This window comes from Micropterus salmoides, unplaced genomic scaffold, assembly GCF_014851395.1.
Source record: "Micropterus salmoides isolate LMB-PRFRI ecotype aquatic unplaced genomic scaffold, ASM1485139v1 Ms_hic_scaffold_17, whole genome shotgun sequence".
Classification (NCBI taxonomy): domain Eukaryota; kingdom Metazoa; phylum Chordata; class Actinopteri; order Centrarchiformes; family Centrarchidae; genus Micropterus; species Micropterus salmoides.
In genome coordinates, this window is record NW_024040817.1 from 28,179,065 (window position 1) to 28,197,378 (window position 18,314).

The following is an 18,314-nucleotide window of genomic DNA, read 5'->3' on the forward strand; positions in this document are numbered from 1 at the left end:
CACTTTACCCACCTGAAAACGACTCAGCAGTCCTTCAGCTTGTTGCTCTCACTACTATTAGCTATCAGCTGATGTTTTAAAACATACATACTGAAAATACAACCGTGGTGTTGTGTCGGGAGATGCACTGACTATGCCAGCGGTGAGTAAAACAGTATAGCCTAATACATGTAATTTGTTAAGCTATGAGGAGAGGATAAGTCCGCTAGCCACTAGGCTAATTTATGCAGTGTGAAATGCCATAGGCTAAGCTAATAATTGCAACTATAAAAATAAATCCAAAATGTTGATAGTTATTATTAAGCCGAACTTTTTGCTTATGTTAAATGTGATTCTTAGTAAGCCATGCTTTATGTGTTTATAGATCTTTTATATTTCCCCTTACATGCCTTGTTGTTTATGTGTAAATACAGAGGAAGAATGGGAGAACAGCACATAGCTCGTTGTTATTGTAGAGTATGGGAGAACAGAGGATACTTTTAATACACCTCACACACACCTAATAATACTGTGTAACTACAGGATAACAAGTGGAGAACATTCAAGATTTTTTACAACTCTCTGCTTACCTTATTAATCTTGTGTAATGTGTGTAGCATAAAGAATGAAAATAAATACTAGGTTCATCTGTATCCTATTAAAAGAATAGCTATGTTTGATCCACCTTCATGTACAGTATGCCATAGTATAGACATTATTACATTACTGCAGCCTATTACTTGAGACGGGTCCCTTAGCTGCAATACAAGATTAACTGTAAATAATTTTATTCATTGCACATTATCAGCCCCTATGCCACTGTGCTTTATTCTGGATTTGATGTACCTAAATAAAAGGTTTGTCACAGCTAAACTCTCACAGATGATTGTGGACTGTTCATTCATTGTGGACATGACAATGAACTCCAGGATGTAGCTGTTCACAAATACTGTACACAGTATGTAGCCTAAGGAACAATCCTTGTCTTATAGCAGACTTCAACCACTGAACTGGTTATCTTAATCACCATTCCAACAATTGCCCCCCCTGAGCGATGTGGCAGGAGCCGCCACTGCCTACACATGCAGCATTTGGTTGCTGAGGCGAGTGGTGACACATAAAATAGAAACCCAGGTGTGTCTGCTTCATGCCTGTAAGTACTTCCTGTGAATTCTCACAATAAAAGAACCGTTTCATCCAGAGTAATTTGATTTTCTTTTCTGAGTGTTGACTAATTCACTTACATATGGTTCAATCTGATTACACCTTGTGAGTCATGACGGAGATGGAAAGCAGACAAACAGCAGCACTAAATTTTGTCAAGGGAGAGTGGCATCTGTCCGAGATGAAGACTGGCTACTGCACGCGCGCACACGCACACACACACGCACACATGCACGCACACACACACACACACACACACACACACACACACGCTTTTCTCTGTTCCTGTGTGATCAGAGGTAAACAGAGGACCCACGGGTGCCTCAGACACAAAACGGCTGCTCTTTTATGTAACCCTGTGGTCATGTGCAGGTGTCACACCATTTACCAGCTGGAGCAACTACAGGGAGAAGCCCTTGCCCCCACTGCTGTTCTTATAGTATATCAACAGCCAGTCAACCATGGAGGTGTAGTCAGCTTCAAAGATGGAACAAGCAGAGCTGAAAGCTAGAAGCTCCAAAGCATGAAAAAAGGATAAATTGCATATTTACACACACACACACACACACACACACACACCAACAATGACCTGTCAAATGAAAGGGCAGATGTGCAGGATGGTGAAGTGTGCTGGTACATGAACATCCTTTCCAGGGTGACTGTGGTGCAGCTGAAGGTGATCTGATGGACACCGGTTCAGTCACCGAGCGCAGCAGCAAATGGAGCCACACTTGGCCTGGCTCACTGGATTTCACACATGGATTCAAGTTCAGTAAGCATGATGAAATGCTTGATTCTCTACTAATTTCACCCGCCGGGCTTGCATACATCAGCAGTTCCACACACACACACACACACACACACACACACTCACTCACTCACACACACACAGAAGTCAACAAACAGAACACTATCATGACCTTCTGGGGGACTGAATTTTACACTCATTTACTCGAGCACTGTGGGTCTTGTTGTTGCTTGATATTTTTGGACTTGTATAAAGAACATTAAGTTTGTTTTTGTTACATTGTATGAATTTCCCCTAAAATATCCATTATGCAAGCACATTAAGAAACTATACATGACATACCTACATCTTGTTGCCATCACCTACATGACCTGCGTCTCCCTATACTGGCAAATGACTGGCTGCTGCGTCTGCCTTCTGCGTGTTGTAAATTCAGTGAGTAGCCTTCTATCATGGTTTTAATGACTGGAGAAAAATGAATGAACAGATTCTCCTTCCCCTGGTTCATTTTGTTTTGTTGCGTGGGTTTTGCTTTTTCAGGTTCTGACGACACTGGTCAGAAAGTCCAAACCGTCCAAAAAAAGGTTTTTACACTAGAGACAAACCGAATCATCGTTCAATTTGATCTGGACCAAGGCTCGACTTTTTGACCCGTGGAGGTTTCACACCTGTAACTTAAGTCCTAACCAAATAAGGTTGCTGTGAAAGAGCAGTATTATTGCGTTATTATCGCGTTAATTAATTAATGCAGACTATTATTTTATCGTGTTAACACAGTTTTATTTAATTATTATTATTTTGAAAGTCTGTTGCTCACTGGCTCTGAATACGCAGTCAAACCATGGGTCACAGGAGGGGTGGGATGTTGATCAGCCTGCAAATCACCCACCCAAACAAGCAGCGGAGGGAGGCTTCGGCAGAATACTTGGATCCAGCGAGTGGGAGAAGTAAGACAGCACTCTGCGAGTAAACAGCAGGTGCTCTATGGATAGTAACCATGGCAACAGCTTCTGTGCGCTACACAGCTGTAGCCTATTTAACTTAAGTTAAAATTATAATTATAACTTTACCCGATATGCCTTCATCTAGTTTTGCGGGGATGCTCTGCCATGCAAATTTCCTTCTGTTGATGTCCTATTTAGTAAACAGTAATAGAGATTCTGGAACAGCGAGGATCAGTCTGTCATCCAATGATTTGTGCTACACATCGCGTACAAAAAGTTCAAGACAATTAAACTTCGGCAGGGCGTGTGCACAAGGCGACCACTTCACCTCACTCTAACAGGGACACCTGCTACTGAACACAGACTGACAAATGAATTCATGCTGCTCCCAAAAAAAAAATATGTTTCTGCTGATACCTGCTCAGAATCCCCTCCAAGACTGGACTCTGATGGTAACTTGTTTTAATGAGCTAGATAAAAGATAATGCCCTGGCAGTGGCAAATAGCTTTGGTTTAATATTTGATAACATTAATGCTTAAGTTGAGATTTACAAGAAATATTTTATTGCTACTGTGTAAAGGGAATACTGCAGGTAAAAAGCACCTTTGCAAACCACATGTCATTGCACTTTTGTGTATATAGCAGTACATTAAAAGTAATTAAAAGTGCACAATACACTACTTTAGAATTCATTATTCAATTTTGCGCATAACAATGTGATTAATCGCAAGAAAATCATGCGATTACTTGCAATTAAAAATTTTAATCATTGCCCAGCACTACTATATTTTCATTATCGGTTAATCTATTGATTATCACTTTTATTTATCTTTTAATCCATAAAACATCAGGAAATAGAGAGAATGCCTGTCGCAATTTCCCAGAGCCCAAGCACACATCTTCAAATAGCTTGTTGTGTCCAACAGTATAAATAAAGATTTAGAAAAGAGTTACATAAAACAGAGAAAAGTTGCAAATCATCACATTTCAGATGTTAGAAGAAGGGAAGTTTTGACTTTTGCTTAGTCATTGAAGGAATATATTATCAAAATATATTGAAACATTAATTGACTATTTGTTTCAGCTCTAACTACCTGCTTACTATCTTTAAAACAAGCACTCAAGTTTGTTAGGAAATCTCTTATGTTGTAAACACACTATGTAACATCAATTTTTCAACTGTACACCTTTGGCCTTAAGCCTGTCTGTCTACTATGAACTAGGGCTGGGCGATATGTACAAAAAGTCATATCCCGGTACTTTTAGGCAGAATAACGATATAAAATATATGTCGGTATTTTCTGCTAAGTGGACTGGAGGGGGGTCGGTGTTAGCTGGCATGTTTTTACTATTTGTACTAAGTTGTTTCTCCATGTTGTTAGTTTGTGAGGTAGTGGGGCTGACGCAGAGGGAGGGGCAGGCTGCGAAGTAAGGGAGAGAGAGGAAAAAACGCTGGCAGGACTTTACGGAAACATTAATTAACTTAAGATCAAACTATATCAGTATAAACGGTATTGTCTAATTTTATACCTCCTTATATCAGTATACCTCGTATACCACGTTATACCGATATACCGCCCAGCCCTACTATGAAAATAATTCTTTCAAGAGACAAGCTTATGTGAATTTAACGTGTGGACATTAAACAAATGAACCTGCTCAGTTGAAACTGCCAAAGGTTACAAATAAGATTAATGACTTAAGTCATTGAGTAAATATGCTTCAATTTTTCACCCTCCTCATACTAGAAAAGTTCTGCCTCACCATGTAGAAGAATCATTGCATTATACTGTATAATACATATAATAATTCAAAAGCCAAAGTTTAAATTTCAGTACTTTCTTTGAATAGGGACAGCTCTCCAAAGACATCTCACTGAATTCTAAAGAGCCACGAGGCAAACCAATCTCTGCCTGTCTCGCCGCTGCTCATAAAGAGCTGCCTGGGAGCCCAGACAGGTGTCGCTGCCAGGATGATGTGCCCACCTGCCTGTTGCAACTACAGTCTAAAAAGTTGCGATAAAGTGGCATGCTGACTTGCTGCCAAGGCTGAGGTCACCGCAGATGCCAACTGCAAGGCGGGCCTGCAGGTTTGCTGACTCTCACAGGAAATCAAGCACACGCTCTCACAGTTTACTCAAATATTAACAATCCTCACATGAGCAAAATCTTGAAGGTTTAATTTGATGAACTGCTGATATCAAGCAGCCAGCGCCTACAGGAAATGCCGGTGAAGGCAAATATAATCATGAGACAAAATAAAAGCCTCACGTGCAAGCCGTATCACTCAACATTTGCGCACATTTTACAGAAAGAAGGAGAGTGAATTATACATTGTCTTCTCGTGAGTGTCATGACAACCATGCTTGAGAAAGAATTACGCAAGTAATTATACTTGGGCTTATTGAACTACTACCTAGGGTATGAAAGAGCCAGCAGCAGGCCATGCTGCATCTCTGTCGGAGAGCGATTGGACGACGAAGGGGAGCAGATGCAGCATCCATGGAGACGGCGGGGGCCAACGAGTATCTTCTCTTATGTGACACGCACAAGCAGCAAAAAAACAAAAAAAACAACTGATGTCCCCAATACCACACCAGAATCAGCTCCTCAGTGACAGATCCCCACCACAAACCCCATCCATCTTATGACTGCACCTCACTCATGTTTCCGTCTGTCATCTATCACAGAGGTGCGAGGGATGTAGCCAGAAGATAAGGCCTGGGTAAAATGCGCGGGGGTGCACAGCTGGTTCGCAGCTTTAAACTCCAATCGGTGAGGATTGAGTATCACGGACAGGTGAATTAAGCACTCCAGAGATAAACAAATGGCTTGTAGGAATAAAAATGTTGGCAAACAGCCGGCGACTGTGGGTACGCGGGGTGTGTTGGTTTTCTGTGTGTGTGTTCCTGATGATGATTATGCCTTTTGATTAGTCTTAATTATCTCACATTCCCTATCTCTCCTCTCCGCAGCCACCTCAAGGCAAAGCAAAGACACTCTGAGCTCGGAAACTTTCCAAGACTTGACGCCAAAATCTAAAAATAGACATACAGAAAGTGGCAAGCTCAACCATCCCGAAGGGGTGGGGGAGATAGTCCATTATATAGCCCTCCCCCACCCCTCACCTGTCTCTTTCTATCTCCCACTCTCTCTCCCTCTCTCTCTCTCTCTCTCTCTCAAAGCAGAATAAACACCAATAAAATACTATTGACATGTTTACAGTCAACGTGGGCTTCGACATCAACAGCCAAACTAATAAGCGACACCCACAACCCGGCAACGTTCGACAAAGAGGGGGGGTGATTCATATTTTTCACCCAATGTCTGATCTTTGGAGATCAACAGTCTTTTCAAGACTAATTGGATAGTAGAAAATTATAAACTCAAATATGGTAGCTGGGGTTCATTCCTCTATGTGGACAAAATGGTTGCACAGATCAGCGGGAGGCGTCAAGCAGAGATATCAAATGAAATAGGATATATAATATGTATAATAGATATAATATGTATTTTAGGGGAGGTCGTCATCAAAAAGACTGAATGAGGGGAAGATTCAACATTCAATTTAGATTTGATTCCTGAAAGAAATCCAAATACTAAGTCCCTAAGATAACAATTTTGTGAGTAAATGATTTTCATCTCAATATGGATGACTCCTCTAGAACTCATAAACACACACAGAGCTCTTCTTCTGTCTCTCTCTAGTTATTTCAGTCCTTATCTCCACAGAAAGCGGTAAAAATATGAACAGTGCATCAGAGCATGGAGCTCTAATGCAAGCACAATTTGCTGATGGAGATACCGATGGAGATAAGATGAAGAAGCCACATCCTGCAGAAAATGCAATGTGTATTGACTGCAGAAACAATGCAGAAACCTGGATAATGCTCTAACCATGAGGGATATGAATAATTAAGTTACTCTACTATTATCACTGCACTAATGTGCATGTACGGTACACACACACTCTGTAATCACTTCCGATGTAGGAACGAAAAACAGGAAAATAAATGTAAGACGATTGTGAAATTGTGTCACAATTACAAGTCTTTGACAAAGACTTGATAAAGTCTAAGTCTAAAGCTAATTGTTAAAGAACAGCTTCCCAATACTCAAAAACCGAACATAAAGTTGGTGGAGAAAAAGCCAAAAGACAAAGAATAGAGGGAATGGTTTTAATCCTGAGCCAAGAAAAAGAAAATCATTTGGTTGTTCAGCTGGAGTTTTACACTTGGGCAGACAGCTGTGGCAGTTATAAATATCTGTATCACGAGATGGGATCTGTAGCCGTGAAGGGAGCTGAACTGCCATCAGCAGGGCTGGGTTTCTAAAAATAGCAGGCTGGCTGGCTGGCAGGCATGCAGCTGACTCTGCCTCTGTCTCCACTGGATTTGATTAGACCTGAAGAATACTCTGCCCACCCCAACTACCCCACCACAACCCCTTCCCCAACACAATGTGTGTGTGTGTGTGTGTGTGTCTTGCCTGGAGGCTGGGTTCTTTCTCACTGCACACAACCACAGGCGCACTCTTCATGGTTTAAGAAAATGCTTACATCTGCTTTTCTGAAGTGTGATCCTATTTTCCTACGGTTAATAACGTGGCATATATAGAGTGACTTGTGTTTACCGGCAATATAAAAACAAACAAAACCTTGTTCAAATTATGACACAGCAACTTTGTGTGTAACATTAAAGAAACACGTTTACTTGGTTTTTCTCACGTGGACCTCGAACAAAATACTGAAGCAGAATCCTTCCTTAAGGGATTTTCAAAAGTGGAGCTGCTAAAATGATTATTACGAGAGCTGGAATTAAGCCAGAATTAAGCTGGAATTAGGAATTAAGCGTGCCATCATGTAATAAGGATCTTAATAATTTATGATTGATTATTTTTATATTAACAATGGATCAAATTACTACATTTAATGTTAAAGTTGTGGCTCATAGTGACAAGTTCACAATGTTTTATGACCAGATCCAGTTTCTTTCACTTCTTCATTGTTTTAGTGTCTTTTAGCTAATTGTTAGCTGCTAATTGGTTTTCAGGCCTGCAAACCCAGCTCTCATCAACCCAGTTTCCTGCTGCAGCAGGTAGATGTTTTCATTCAAAAAGTGGTGTAAACCAACTCAACGCTACCTGCCCAGAAACAAAAGCCACACAGACACAGTTAAGAGACAAGCTGGCAAAGAAAGCTGGAAATTTATCAGCTATGTTTCCCTCAGGCTGTGGTGGAGACCAAAGCAGAGCTAAAAAGACAGTGAATATTGACTTACACTCATCGGCTGCTGCAAACATGGGTCCAAAATCACATAATGTTGCACCATGTCTGCTGCATGTATAAATACACGTTCACTAGGGCTGAATGATATGGGGGGAAAAATGGAATTGCTATTTTTCTGCCAGATATTGCGATTATGATTAGATTTTCTTTTTTTTTTTAAGTTTAGTTCAGTTCAATATTCACTGCCAGTCTATTTCTGACGGAAAGCAGCACAGAACAGATTAACAGGGCAGGAAGTCAGAAATAGAACAGCAGAGAAAATCCGGTCGATTTTCAAAATAAAACACCCTGTGCACACCCCCTATTGTGTATCAACAATAAACACAGTTAAAACAGACAAAAAAATAAACAATTTAAGTATGTAGCCTAATTAACCATAGCAGAAGCACTAAAGCAAGGAAAACTGAACAAATTAGCAAAATCTGAACAAGTAAGCAAAATTAGGCAGGCAAAAGGCTCTTGCAGCCATGCAGAGAGCAAAGCAAAACGAGCTCCCAGAGAGCCGTTATCGGTAGTTGAAGCACACAGAACAACAAATTAATAACACATCAACAATGTGTAGGCTAAACGCTCTGCTGCTGAAGCACTTCAGTGAGAGTTAACACCGGACAAAACCACGGCACAGCCACCGCCTGTGTCTGTTCGCCTGACGAAGTTTTCCTCTAGTTTTGTTGGTTGTTGTAAAATGTACACGCCCTGTGGCCACTCTGATTGGTGAGTAGGACTGTAACAGGAAGCGCGCAGGGTTTGTGATTGGTTAGCAAGTCTGACACACAAGGATGAAAATGGAATGAATTTGTAACATGCACGAAAACGGGTCAGATGCGCTGTATAATTAACCTACATTTTAACCGCCGCCTTCACGATTAGCTAATCGCGTTCTTTCAAAATCGCAATTTCAATATGAAAACAATTAATCGTTCAGCCCTAACGCTCACTGTAACAATTAATGCAGTTTTGTCGATCAAACTTAAAGCTCATAAAAAAGGGATAAATGTCCTTCAGTTTGCCAGGGCCCAAGATCACATTTTCCACTTACTTGCTTTGTCCTAAGATATTCAATATACAATTATGTAACAGATGAAAACAGAAACTCTTTCATTTTAAGTAGCTGAACCCAGCCAAATGTGAGCATATTTGCTTGATGAATGAAAAGCAACTGTTTTTTGATTATCAAAGTTGTTGCAGATCCATTTTCTTTTTCGATCAATAAATTCACCAAACTAAATGTAACAGTTTGCTCTCCAGCCTCAGAGGAACATAAACATCTACATTGTAACAGCAACCTCTGTATTGAATTATGAACAGGAAAGTAAAACTGCACAGGGTGCAGCTTCGCAGCATTTGGTGTTCTGAAGATAATGTCTGAGGGGCCGGCCTATGTCAGCAGCCCTGCTTCACTTGAAATGCCCCTGATGACATCTGTCCAGTGAAGACAGGTTCACAGGAAGGGTAAGTGAATGAGCAGGACTGCACACACACCAGCATTACACTGACTCATGGGTAATCACAGGGGTGGGATTACTGTATCCCCTTTCTTTTCCCTTACTCCCAGTGTGTCACTCAAGTCACCCCTCACATAAATCCAGAGCAGATGGAGTTGGGGGTCCAAATCCACATAAAACTCTGCATCTGCTGCCAGTTCAGTCGCATGCACAGATACTCCAACAGGGACGATCGCAGCAGAACGTTGTGGATGTAACAGAGGCACAGCACTCTCTGCAGACACAATCAGACCATAACAGAGCCTGAAGAGGTGATATGCTCCCGCTGAGGACAGGCAGGTGGAATGAGACATAAAGCCGCAGTGATTGGGTGAGAGGAGTAATTCACAGTGTCAAAAAAACCAAGTTGTGGAAATGCCCTCCGTCTCCTAGTCATTGAAAATGTGTAGATAATCGGCAAAACCAACACGTCTGAGTAGCCAGACCTTCTTCACCTGCCGTGGATTCATCCCACCCTGACAGCATGGACATATTTCAAGCCCAAAGGCGTTCGCAATTTGGTGGGAGGATTGAAAAACCAGTGCTTAGATTGAGCGATGAAAGGTCAGTGAGATAAACATGTTGACTCCCCTCCTGTGCTGATTACAGATCAGTCATGATTGATTGCACTTACTCATAGTCTGCAAGCTCAAGTATACATGCCAAGCAATGCAGGTGCCAAAAAAAGTGCACAGGTACTCACAGAACAATACACAGAAAAATGTATGTAGAAACTCAAGCCTGGATCATAAACATGGCCAAATTTGGTTCAGGTGGTCAAAAATGGCCAAATTCACAATTAATTGGCCCACATACGATTTAGATATGCAGGGAACACCCTGCTTCACTGCCAGCCAGTTTGGCTAGAAGGTTTTCAATTTCCGGTGCATCTGTCCATCCATCCTCCAGGCCAAAAACAGTTATTAGCAGCTAATATAAATTCTCTCTCATTCTATCATGCACACACACTGACAAATCAAGACCCACATATTTGCCTATTGAAAAAGCACTCCAAGATACGCAGAGACGTAGTTCAAAAAGATGGCAACACGAGGGGTAGAAAAGGTCACAGCGATGTCTTCAAGCAACATATCAGCACTTCCTGTTGCAGATTGAATCAGGGCGATTGGCTTATCTGAGGATGAAGGCGGTTTAAAGGTTCCATATTGTGAAAAACTTTTCTTTTCATTGCCTTTGCAACAAATGTGGGTCGCTGCTGTGTCTACCAACACAGAAAGAGAAGAAGGCAAGTAAGATAACAAAGAAATATGGAAGAAAGCCATTGATGGCATTGCCTAAGCAGCTTTCCAGGAAGAACCATATCACTAAACACGGACGCCGATATTGGATGAATCTGTAAAAACACAGATTGCATTTTTTTGTAATAAGAGGTTTTACCAAAAATAACACCTGCACCAAAAATAATGTGTAAATAAAGTGCCAGACCAGAGAGTCTTCCTCTTTTCAGTTAAAAGTTTTTCCAAGGTTATTTATTTAAAAAAAAAAAAAGACAACATCAGACTTATGTGTTGCATAACTTTGCTTGGACACGTCAAAAAAATGCTGTACCTGCCCACCCCGTTGTACGTCAGCATGCATCAAGTGCTTGCTGGGTGCCGTAGGTTTGAGTCGATTTGCTGAAAACAATACAGCCCATAACGACGATGAGTCATGCAGCTAGAAACCCAGAATACACTGACTACAGTATACAGGCAAATCAGTGCACAGTCTCAGTGAAATGAATCACCCTGGTGTCTGTTGTATGGCCAACAGCACGTCTACAGAATGAAAGGAGAAGGAGCTCACATCCCCACAACCAAGATCCACGACTTCTAGCAGGACAAGAGTCCTTATGTAACTGACTTTGCTTTAACCATGGTTCCAACACCATATTCTGCTATGAAAAGAGCTGCCAGTCAAACCCTCTCATAAGCCTAAACACTGATTAAAACTGATCAGTGGCAATGAAGTGTGCTTTTCACCCACAGTGGTATTTTGCAGCATGTGGAGGATGTGTAGTCAGTATGCTAGGGATGTAAACAAATACTGTATCCCATACATAAATCAAACAGAGAGTGTAGAGTGGAGTAACAAGGGGCCACCCCTCTTTAAAAGTGCATGCCGAAAGGCCAAGAGAGTTATTTCCATCTGGGTCTCATCCCATTACACACACAACTTCTTTTTTAAACGTTTTGCGATATGAACCAATGAGCTCCGTTGTACCCATTCAGTCAATAGCTTCCTCATTTTTTAATCACAGACATTTCAGACCAACTTTACGTTCATCTAGGCCTCCTTCCAGTATATACACAACCACACATTTTTAATAAAACACAATGTGGTCCGATGCAATTCTGATTTGTATTTCCCCACTGTTATATATCCACTATCTGCTCAGTTTAGCCTATTTAACCCAGTGACCTTTCTTTTACATGGTATACCACTGTATAACAGTACAACCAATGTGGATTGGTAACGCAATTTTCTGGAACATGTCATTATTTCTCCACTTTGTGATCATTCTAACAAATATTTGGTCTGTATGCAAAACTGTTTTCTGTAAAACATCACAGACTAAGCCTTCTTTGACCATGAACAAGGGACATTGTCGTTTATTTTCTCTACCATTAGTCATCCCCCTGTCAAACCTTTTCTAAACAATGTAGGAAAAGTTTTCTTAGTTTGGTAGCACAGCTGAACACTAGACATCAATGTAGTTTTCTCTCCTGACAATTCACAGAGGAGGAGAAAGGGGTTCGTCTACTTTTTAAAGGTAAAATGATGCAGCCAGCACACTTGGCGTGGCTGTTGTGCTACAGATGACCCTCAGCAGGTAGACTCGGTCAGTCCTCCCCTTTCAGCCCCATGAACATCCATAAATCCTCAACAAAACCATCTCCCCTGCTGAACAGCTAAATGTAGTGCATTCCCATTCCGCTGGTCTCCAACTTGCCTATTTTCCTTTCCTGTCACACCTTCTATTCTTCCCCTTTGTACTCTGTGCAGTTTCACACAAAAACCCCACGAACAGTTTCCCCTCACTGCTATGCCCGTGTTGAAGCTCTGAGTCCTGATTCAAAGAGCAGAGTGCAGCCAAGGTGATACACCAGCCAAATAAACTCAAGTGTTTGTTCATGCACACACTGTACACACTGTGCTTATTAGAGGGGGAGACAGAGAGAGAGAGAGAGACAGAGAGAGAGAGAGACAGAGACAGAGACAGAGAGAGAGAGAGAGAGAGAGATTTAAATATCCCAATCTGAGATATTCATTATCTAGAGAAAAGGTGCAGTGAGATGGCACCAGGCTGAAAATGCATTTTCCCTAAACTATGCTACAAGCAAGGAACAACAAACAAAAGAAAACAACTGTCTGCATCTTAAACCTGTGTCTGAGAAAAACGCAATAGGATTTGTTTTTAATGTACTTTACACAGACTTGTTTATTCACCTTAATATGGCTGTACTCCGCCTTGCCGGACTCACTGCTGACTGGCTTGGTCTCGGACCTGGGTTTGAGGACTTGGCGCAGCGGACTGGAGATTGGCAGGCCTGTCACACTGATCCCATCTGAAAAGATAGCACGGCATCACACAGTCAGCAAAAAAGTAGTTTAGAAAGAAGGCTAGGATTTAACAGTGGCTGGAAGAGCATCAGAGCAGTGTCCCACTGTTAGTTATCAACAGTCTGTGCTAGTAGTAGTACAGATACAGTAGTAACCTAGAGTTATTTCTGAAGGCAAAGGCCATAGTTATGTTAGGGGTTAGGTGTGTATACAAAATACCTGTTCAGGACTGAAACACCCAGGAGGAGCCAGTATCAGAGGTTAGGCTTTGGGGAAGTTTACACTCCAGTCAACGTTAAGTTTGCCAATCTCACCGTTATTCCTTTACCTCAAAGTGAAGCATAGCACTTGAAAATATGAACACGCAATGATTAATCTAACCACTGTAGAACAACGATGGAGACTTTTTTTCTTGGACCCTGCAACTTTAGCCTTAAGGCCTGATGATTTATTTGTAGTGAAAGGTAGCTAGCTAAAGTTGTTCAAATCTGCTAGTGACAGTTGCCATTTCAGAAATTTTATTGAAATAATTGTCATGCATATTGTTTATGATAAATCTGCCACAGATATCATTGTAAACTGCATATGTGCCGTGCAAGAATGGAAAGCTTTACAGGCAAAGCAACATTAACTAAGGGGGACGGGGCTTAGTAATTGCAAGTTTATAAGATACACTTTACCCAAACAAAGGTTTACCCAAACAAATGTTAACGAAAGGTTATAGGGTGTCAAGTGGTGTTGATTCACATTTATATATTTTGGTGGCTGTGGTGTTGTTAAATTGTACTGCATTATATAGTGAGGCATTTCTAATATTGTCTCTACCCTTATTGGTATAAATAAACATACAGTATATATAGACCATATATGAGTACTTATGGCAATGTAAGCTTACTTGATAATTAATACTAGGGCTGGGCGATATGGCCAAAAATGTTTCATATGATCAGATATCGATAATTATCATGATATATGTCAAATCATTATTTCTTTCAAGTTTAAAAGCAGATTTGTGCTCCTGAGTGAAAATTGAAGAAACCAGATGGTTAATTATGTGGTTAAACTTATCTTTATGGCCAGAATGTGACAAACACTTGATGCCAAACAGTGGATCGCTTCACAAGTCTGAGGTAGGACATTTAAAACTATTATCTTTTTCAACAAATATTAGTTAATCTTTTTTCATGCCTCTTTTTTCAACAAAAATAAATAATTTAATAGAAAAAAATAAGTGCTAATTTGTTTGTGATTCAAATGAATTAAAGCAAATATTTATTAACGATGTATTGAACATTTATTATATTGATATTGAGGAAAATTATATTGCCATAATTATCACTATTGTTTTATTGCCCAGCCCTAATTAATACAATGAGTTATTTATATCAATGCACTTCATCTCTGTGCACTGTGGTCATTTTGTCTTGTTACATAGCAAATATCCTACTGGTTTTCCACTGATGGCACAGTATTTGCCCTAAAAGTTTACAATATTTTAAAATGAAAATCTGAGTTCATAGGGTTCATGGTGCTACTATAAGCATGTGAAGAATAAATGAAGGATTTTACATCCGTGACCTTGAGAGAAGCCGTGTGGACACAGGAGCAGCTGCACTATCAGTGGCTGCTGCGTTAGGCACCACCACAGGGGTTGCTGCTTTCATCTCACTCAGACAATACTCAAAAATGACGCCCAGAGCCCACTCTCTGACGTCAAAGGAATCATATCGCTCTCTGACGTCAGTGGAATGCAAAGCCCTGCAATTTCCCCTAAGAGAGGGGAAATTACTGGCCTTTGCAGCAGCTCAGGCTATTGGGTTCATGATAGACAGATTCACAGACTATCACACTCCATGTACCAGCTGCATGCACGATTGGTCAGACAGAACCAGTTGGGAGAGTATAAAGATAAAAAGTCAGAGCAAAATACTGGTATATATGTATACATAATTAATACGTTGTTGTGCTGATGAAATTAATGGTGTGAAAATGTGAATTATGCTAAATTTACCATGACAACAGGTAAACACGGAAGAAGTGTTGAGTTTGCATTCACAGCAAACAGCAAATTAATACAGCAGACTGCAGCAGATTGTAGCACAGGGAGAATAAATAAAGAAATAATAAATCATAAAAGAGGGGGAATTAAAAATAAAGGCATATCTCCAATAACAGGCGCAATAAAGAAAAGCATAGGCTCTACTGATGCCCTTATATTAAACCTCATCAATTTCTTTAGGGTGCTACCAGCCAGGATCATGTCCCCAGATATTCATATAAGTAGAGTGAACAACAATAGATTTTCTGATGCACTTGTCTTTTATCAAATAAGTAACAACCGTCCACTTGGATACGCCGATGCTTCAGGCTCTGCTTACCCCTGAACGCTATCTGTCTTAAAGGACCACTGTGTCAGATTTAGTGGCACAGTGGTTCTCAAACTTTTTCACATCAAGGACCCCTAAACTGACACATATTAGACCCACTGGCCCCCATTGGATAAGATTTTGTCCCAAGGCCCCTTATCTCATCTGATTGCATTTTTGCTTTTAGATGTTTTATTACAGAAAGTCTATGAAACCTGTGACAAAAATAGTAATAACATTCTGTCGATATGTTACTTATGTATGGAATAATAGTGAAAATTAACTATCCACTAACCACTGATCTAGCAGACTGTAAACCAACTGAATACTCCTCCCCTCACCCTGCACTTCCAAGCATGTAAGAGAACCTACAGTGACCCCAATGCAACTTAAAGCTGGGGAAGGCAACATTGGAGAACTGGCAAGAGACAGCTAGATTTCTAAAGTATGAAAATGAAAAAATCCCACCACCTCCCTTCAGGCTTCCCTCCAAAGCCACTCCTCCATAAGACCTTTTCATGCACAGTGAGTGGCTGTGCTTAATACAGTCCTTACACAGCAACTGATCTCCCATATTTTCCATTTTTGTGTCAGAGAATTTGATTTAATGATTGCTTTCGGGATGTAAAGAGAATAATAATAATAATCATTCATGCCGTACGGTGTTGGTTGGTTCATGTAGCGGTCACAAAAGTCACAGCGTGAGACTTTTGTCCTAAATGTCTGACAGAATTATGGAGCCGGCCGTCTTTGGCCAGTTATAAACCAGCCTTGGTAGACGTGTCTCAGCGTGATCGAGAGCCATTTTGGATAAACAAATTTCACCACATTGCCCTCACAATTGTAAAACTTTAACCTGGGACAGCCCAATATCACATAATGTGTAGGTGTCTTCACTGAGTGAAACTTGTCCTTAGCGACTGCTGTCACTGCTCTGGTGAGAACCATCTCCTCTTGTTATTGTCTCATTCTCTATACCCTGCTGCTAAACTGATTAGATATGCATCTGGACATAGACTTGCAGAGGCAAAAAAGGAAAGAACCAAAAACACAGATCAAGTTTTTAGACTTTATGAACTGCATCCTTCATTATGGTAGTCTGTTTCAGGAGGTACACACGACTCGTGTCCTGTGGCACAGAGACTGTGTGAGTAATGGGCAGAGTGACTGACGATGGCACTGCTCACAATCATCCTCTCTTTCCAATCACTATCCGTCTAGTTTTCTGTCTAACGGCCTCGGGGAGAATCGTGTGAACTCAGCATTTCTATCAGTGGTCACCGTGTTGCCTGAGTTTAGGTACAACAGCAAAGATTGGCAGTGTGAATTCTGAAATAATATCAACATTATTACCACTGCCCTGAGGGCCAGTGGGATACTGTGGATCTCAGCAGTGTCAAATGTGCTCACATTTACAACCCTTTTTCCTGGAAGATATATATATATCTAATAAAATATGGATAATGTGTCTTGCTTCAGTGTAAACATTAAAATAAGTTCAATATCCTGTTCAAGGGAGACCATCATGAGAATGGAAAACAAATCAAACACTAAACACAGCTTGACCTGAGCCTCATTTAACATGTACAATATCTACTGAAGATGGACAATCTATTTGTTCATAACTGTGAGTAAAAACACTTTGACAGATACTGTAGCTTTGTGTTATTTCTGGCCATCAAATACACCATTAATCCAATTCATACAATGGCAGAAAAAAAAAAAATAGATATAAACCTGCATTGCCTCATTCAAAACCACATTATTCTAAGCTGACACGCAACACTGAAACTGTGAGAACATCACCATGCTTCAATCAGCCTTACAGAGAGAGGGAATGGGGTTACATGATGAGCAGAAACCTGTAACATACAAAGATCTGAACAAATGATTAACGTCATTACAGAAAGCCATTCCAGTCGGTGTGGACGCATCATTAAAGGCAGTGGGAAATCATCTATAAACAACTGCTTTATTTTAACAGCAGTAACACACATGTAGCATGTAGTGATTTACATGTTGTTTGACTTAAGTCAACTCTACAACAGCTATTCATTTTCTTCTACAGGACTTTTCCTTTTATAGCTACCAATGTATTGTATTGGTAGCTAACGCAGAGGTCTCAGAACTTCCGCACATTGTCTGAGACAATTTCCAGCACCAAAATCACTCGTGATATGCACCATCATGCTTTTTGTGTTAGCTGAGAGATCACCTGTCAACCAGTGTGTCTCCTACTGAGCTTTTTCCTTTGATTTTCTTTGTTTACATAGTTTTCTATAGGTTGCACTCTTATCTTTGTCTGACCAGCAGATGGGGGTCATGGTAGCGATCACTCCTCATGATAAATGCTTAGTTGTCCTTCTGTTTATTTCCTGACAAACTAAAGAAAGCCGCTTCCTTTGCTACAGCATGTTTTGTCAATGGAGCCTGGTGGCGTTGAACAGAGCGATTCGATCTTGCCTTTGTGTTCACACCTGGTATTTTTAATCCACAAGTTATCCTCACTGAGGCTGGATCTCTATCCTCCAGAGCGAAACCTGCATGAGTAATTTGAGGTGGTGGCAAATCCCAGGCTCTCTTAAAAAAAATAACTTCAAAAAAGTGCTGAGGTTTGACAGCAAGTCATATTTGCAACAAGTTTTGTTTCCTTTGAGAAAATAACTCCAGCTATTTAAAACAGCACATCTAAAACCCATTTATGAAGTACAGCGGCGTGGTATCACTTGACAACAGAGAGAAGTAAAACACAAATGTAACATGAACACGTCACAGGTT

The 18,314-nt window shown here is 40.7% G+C and overlaps 1 protein-coding gene across 3 annotated transcripts in view; it reads right to left on the reverse strand.

Annotated features, from left to right (window-relative positions):
• Window positions 1-18,314, reverse strand: part of trappc9 (trafficking protein particle complex 9) — a 219,418-nt gene that overhangs the window by 123,551 nt on the left and 77,553 nt on the right. For all 3 annotated transcript variants that reach the window (XM_038724731.1, XM_038724732.1, XM_038724730.1), the window contains one exon: window positions 13,057-13,175. In XM_038724731.1, the coding sequence (XP_038580659.1) occupies window positions 13,057-13,175 (119 nt within the window). The remainder of the gene's footprint in view (window positions 1-13,056; window positions 13,176-18,314) is intronic.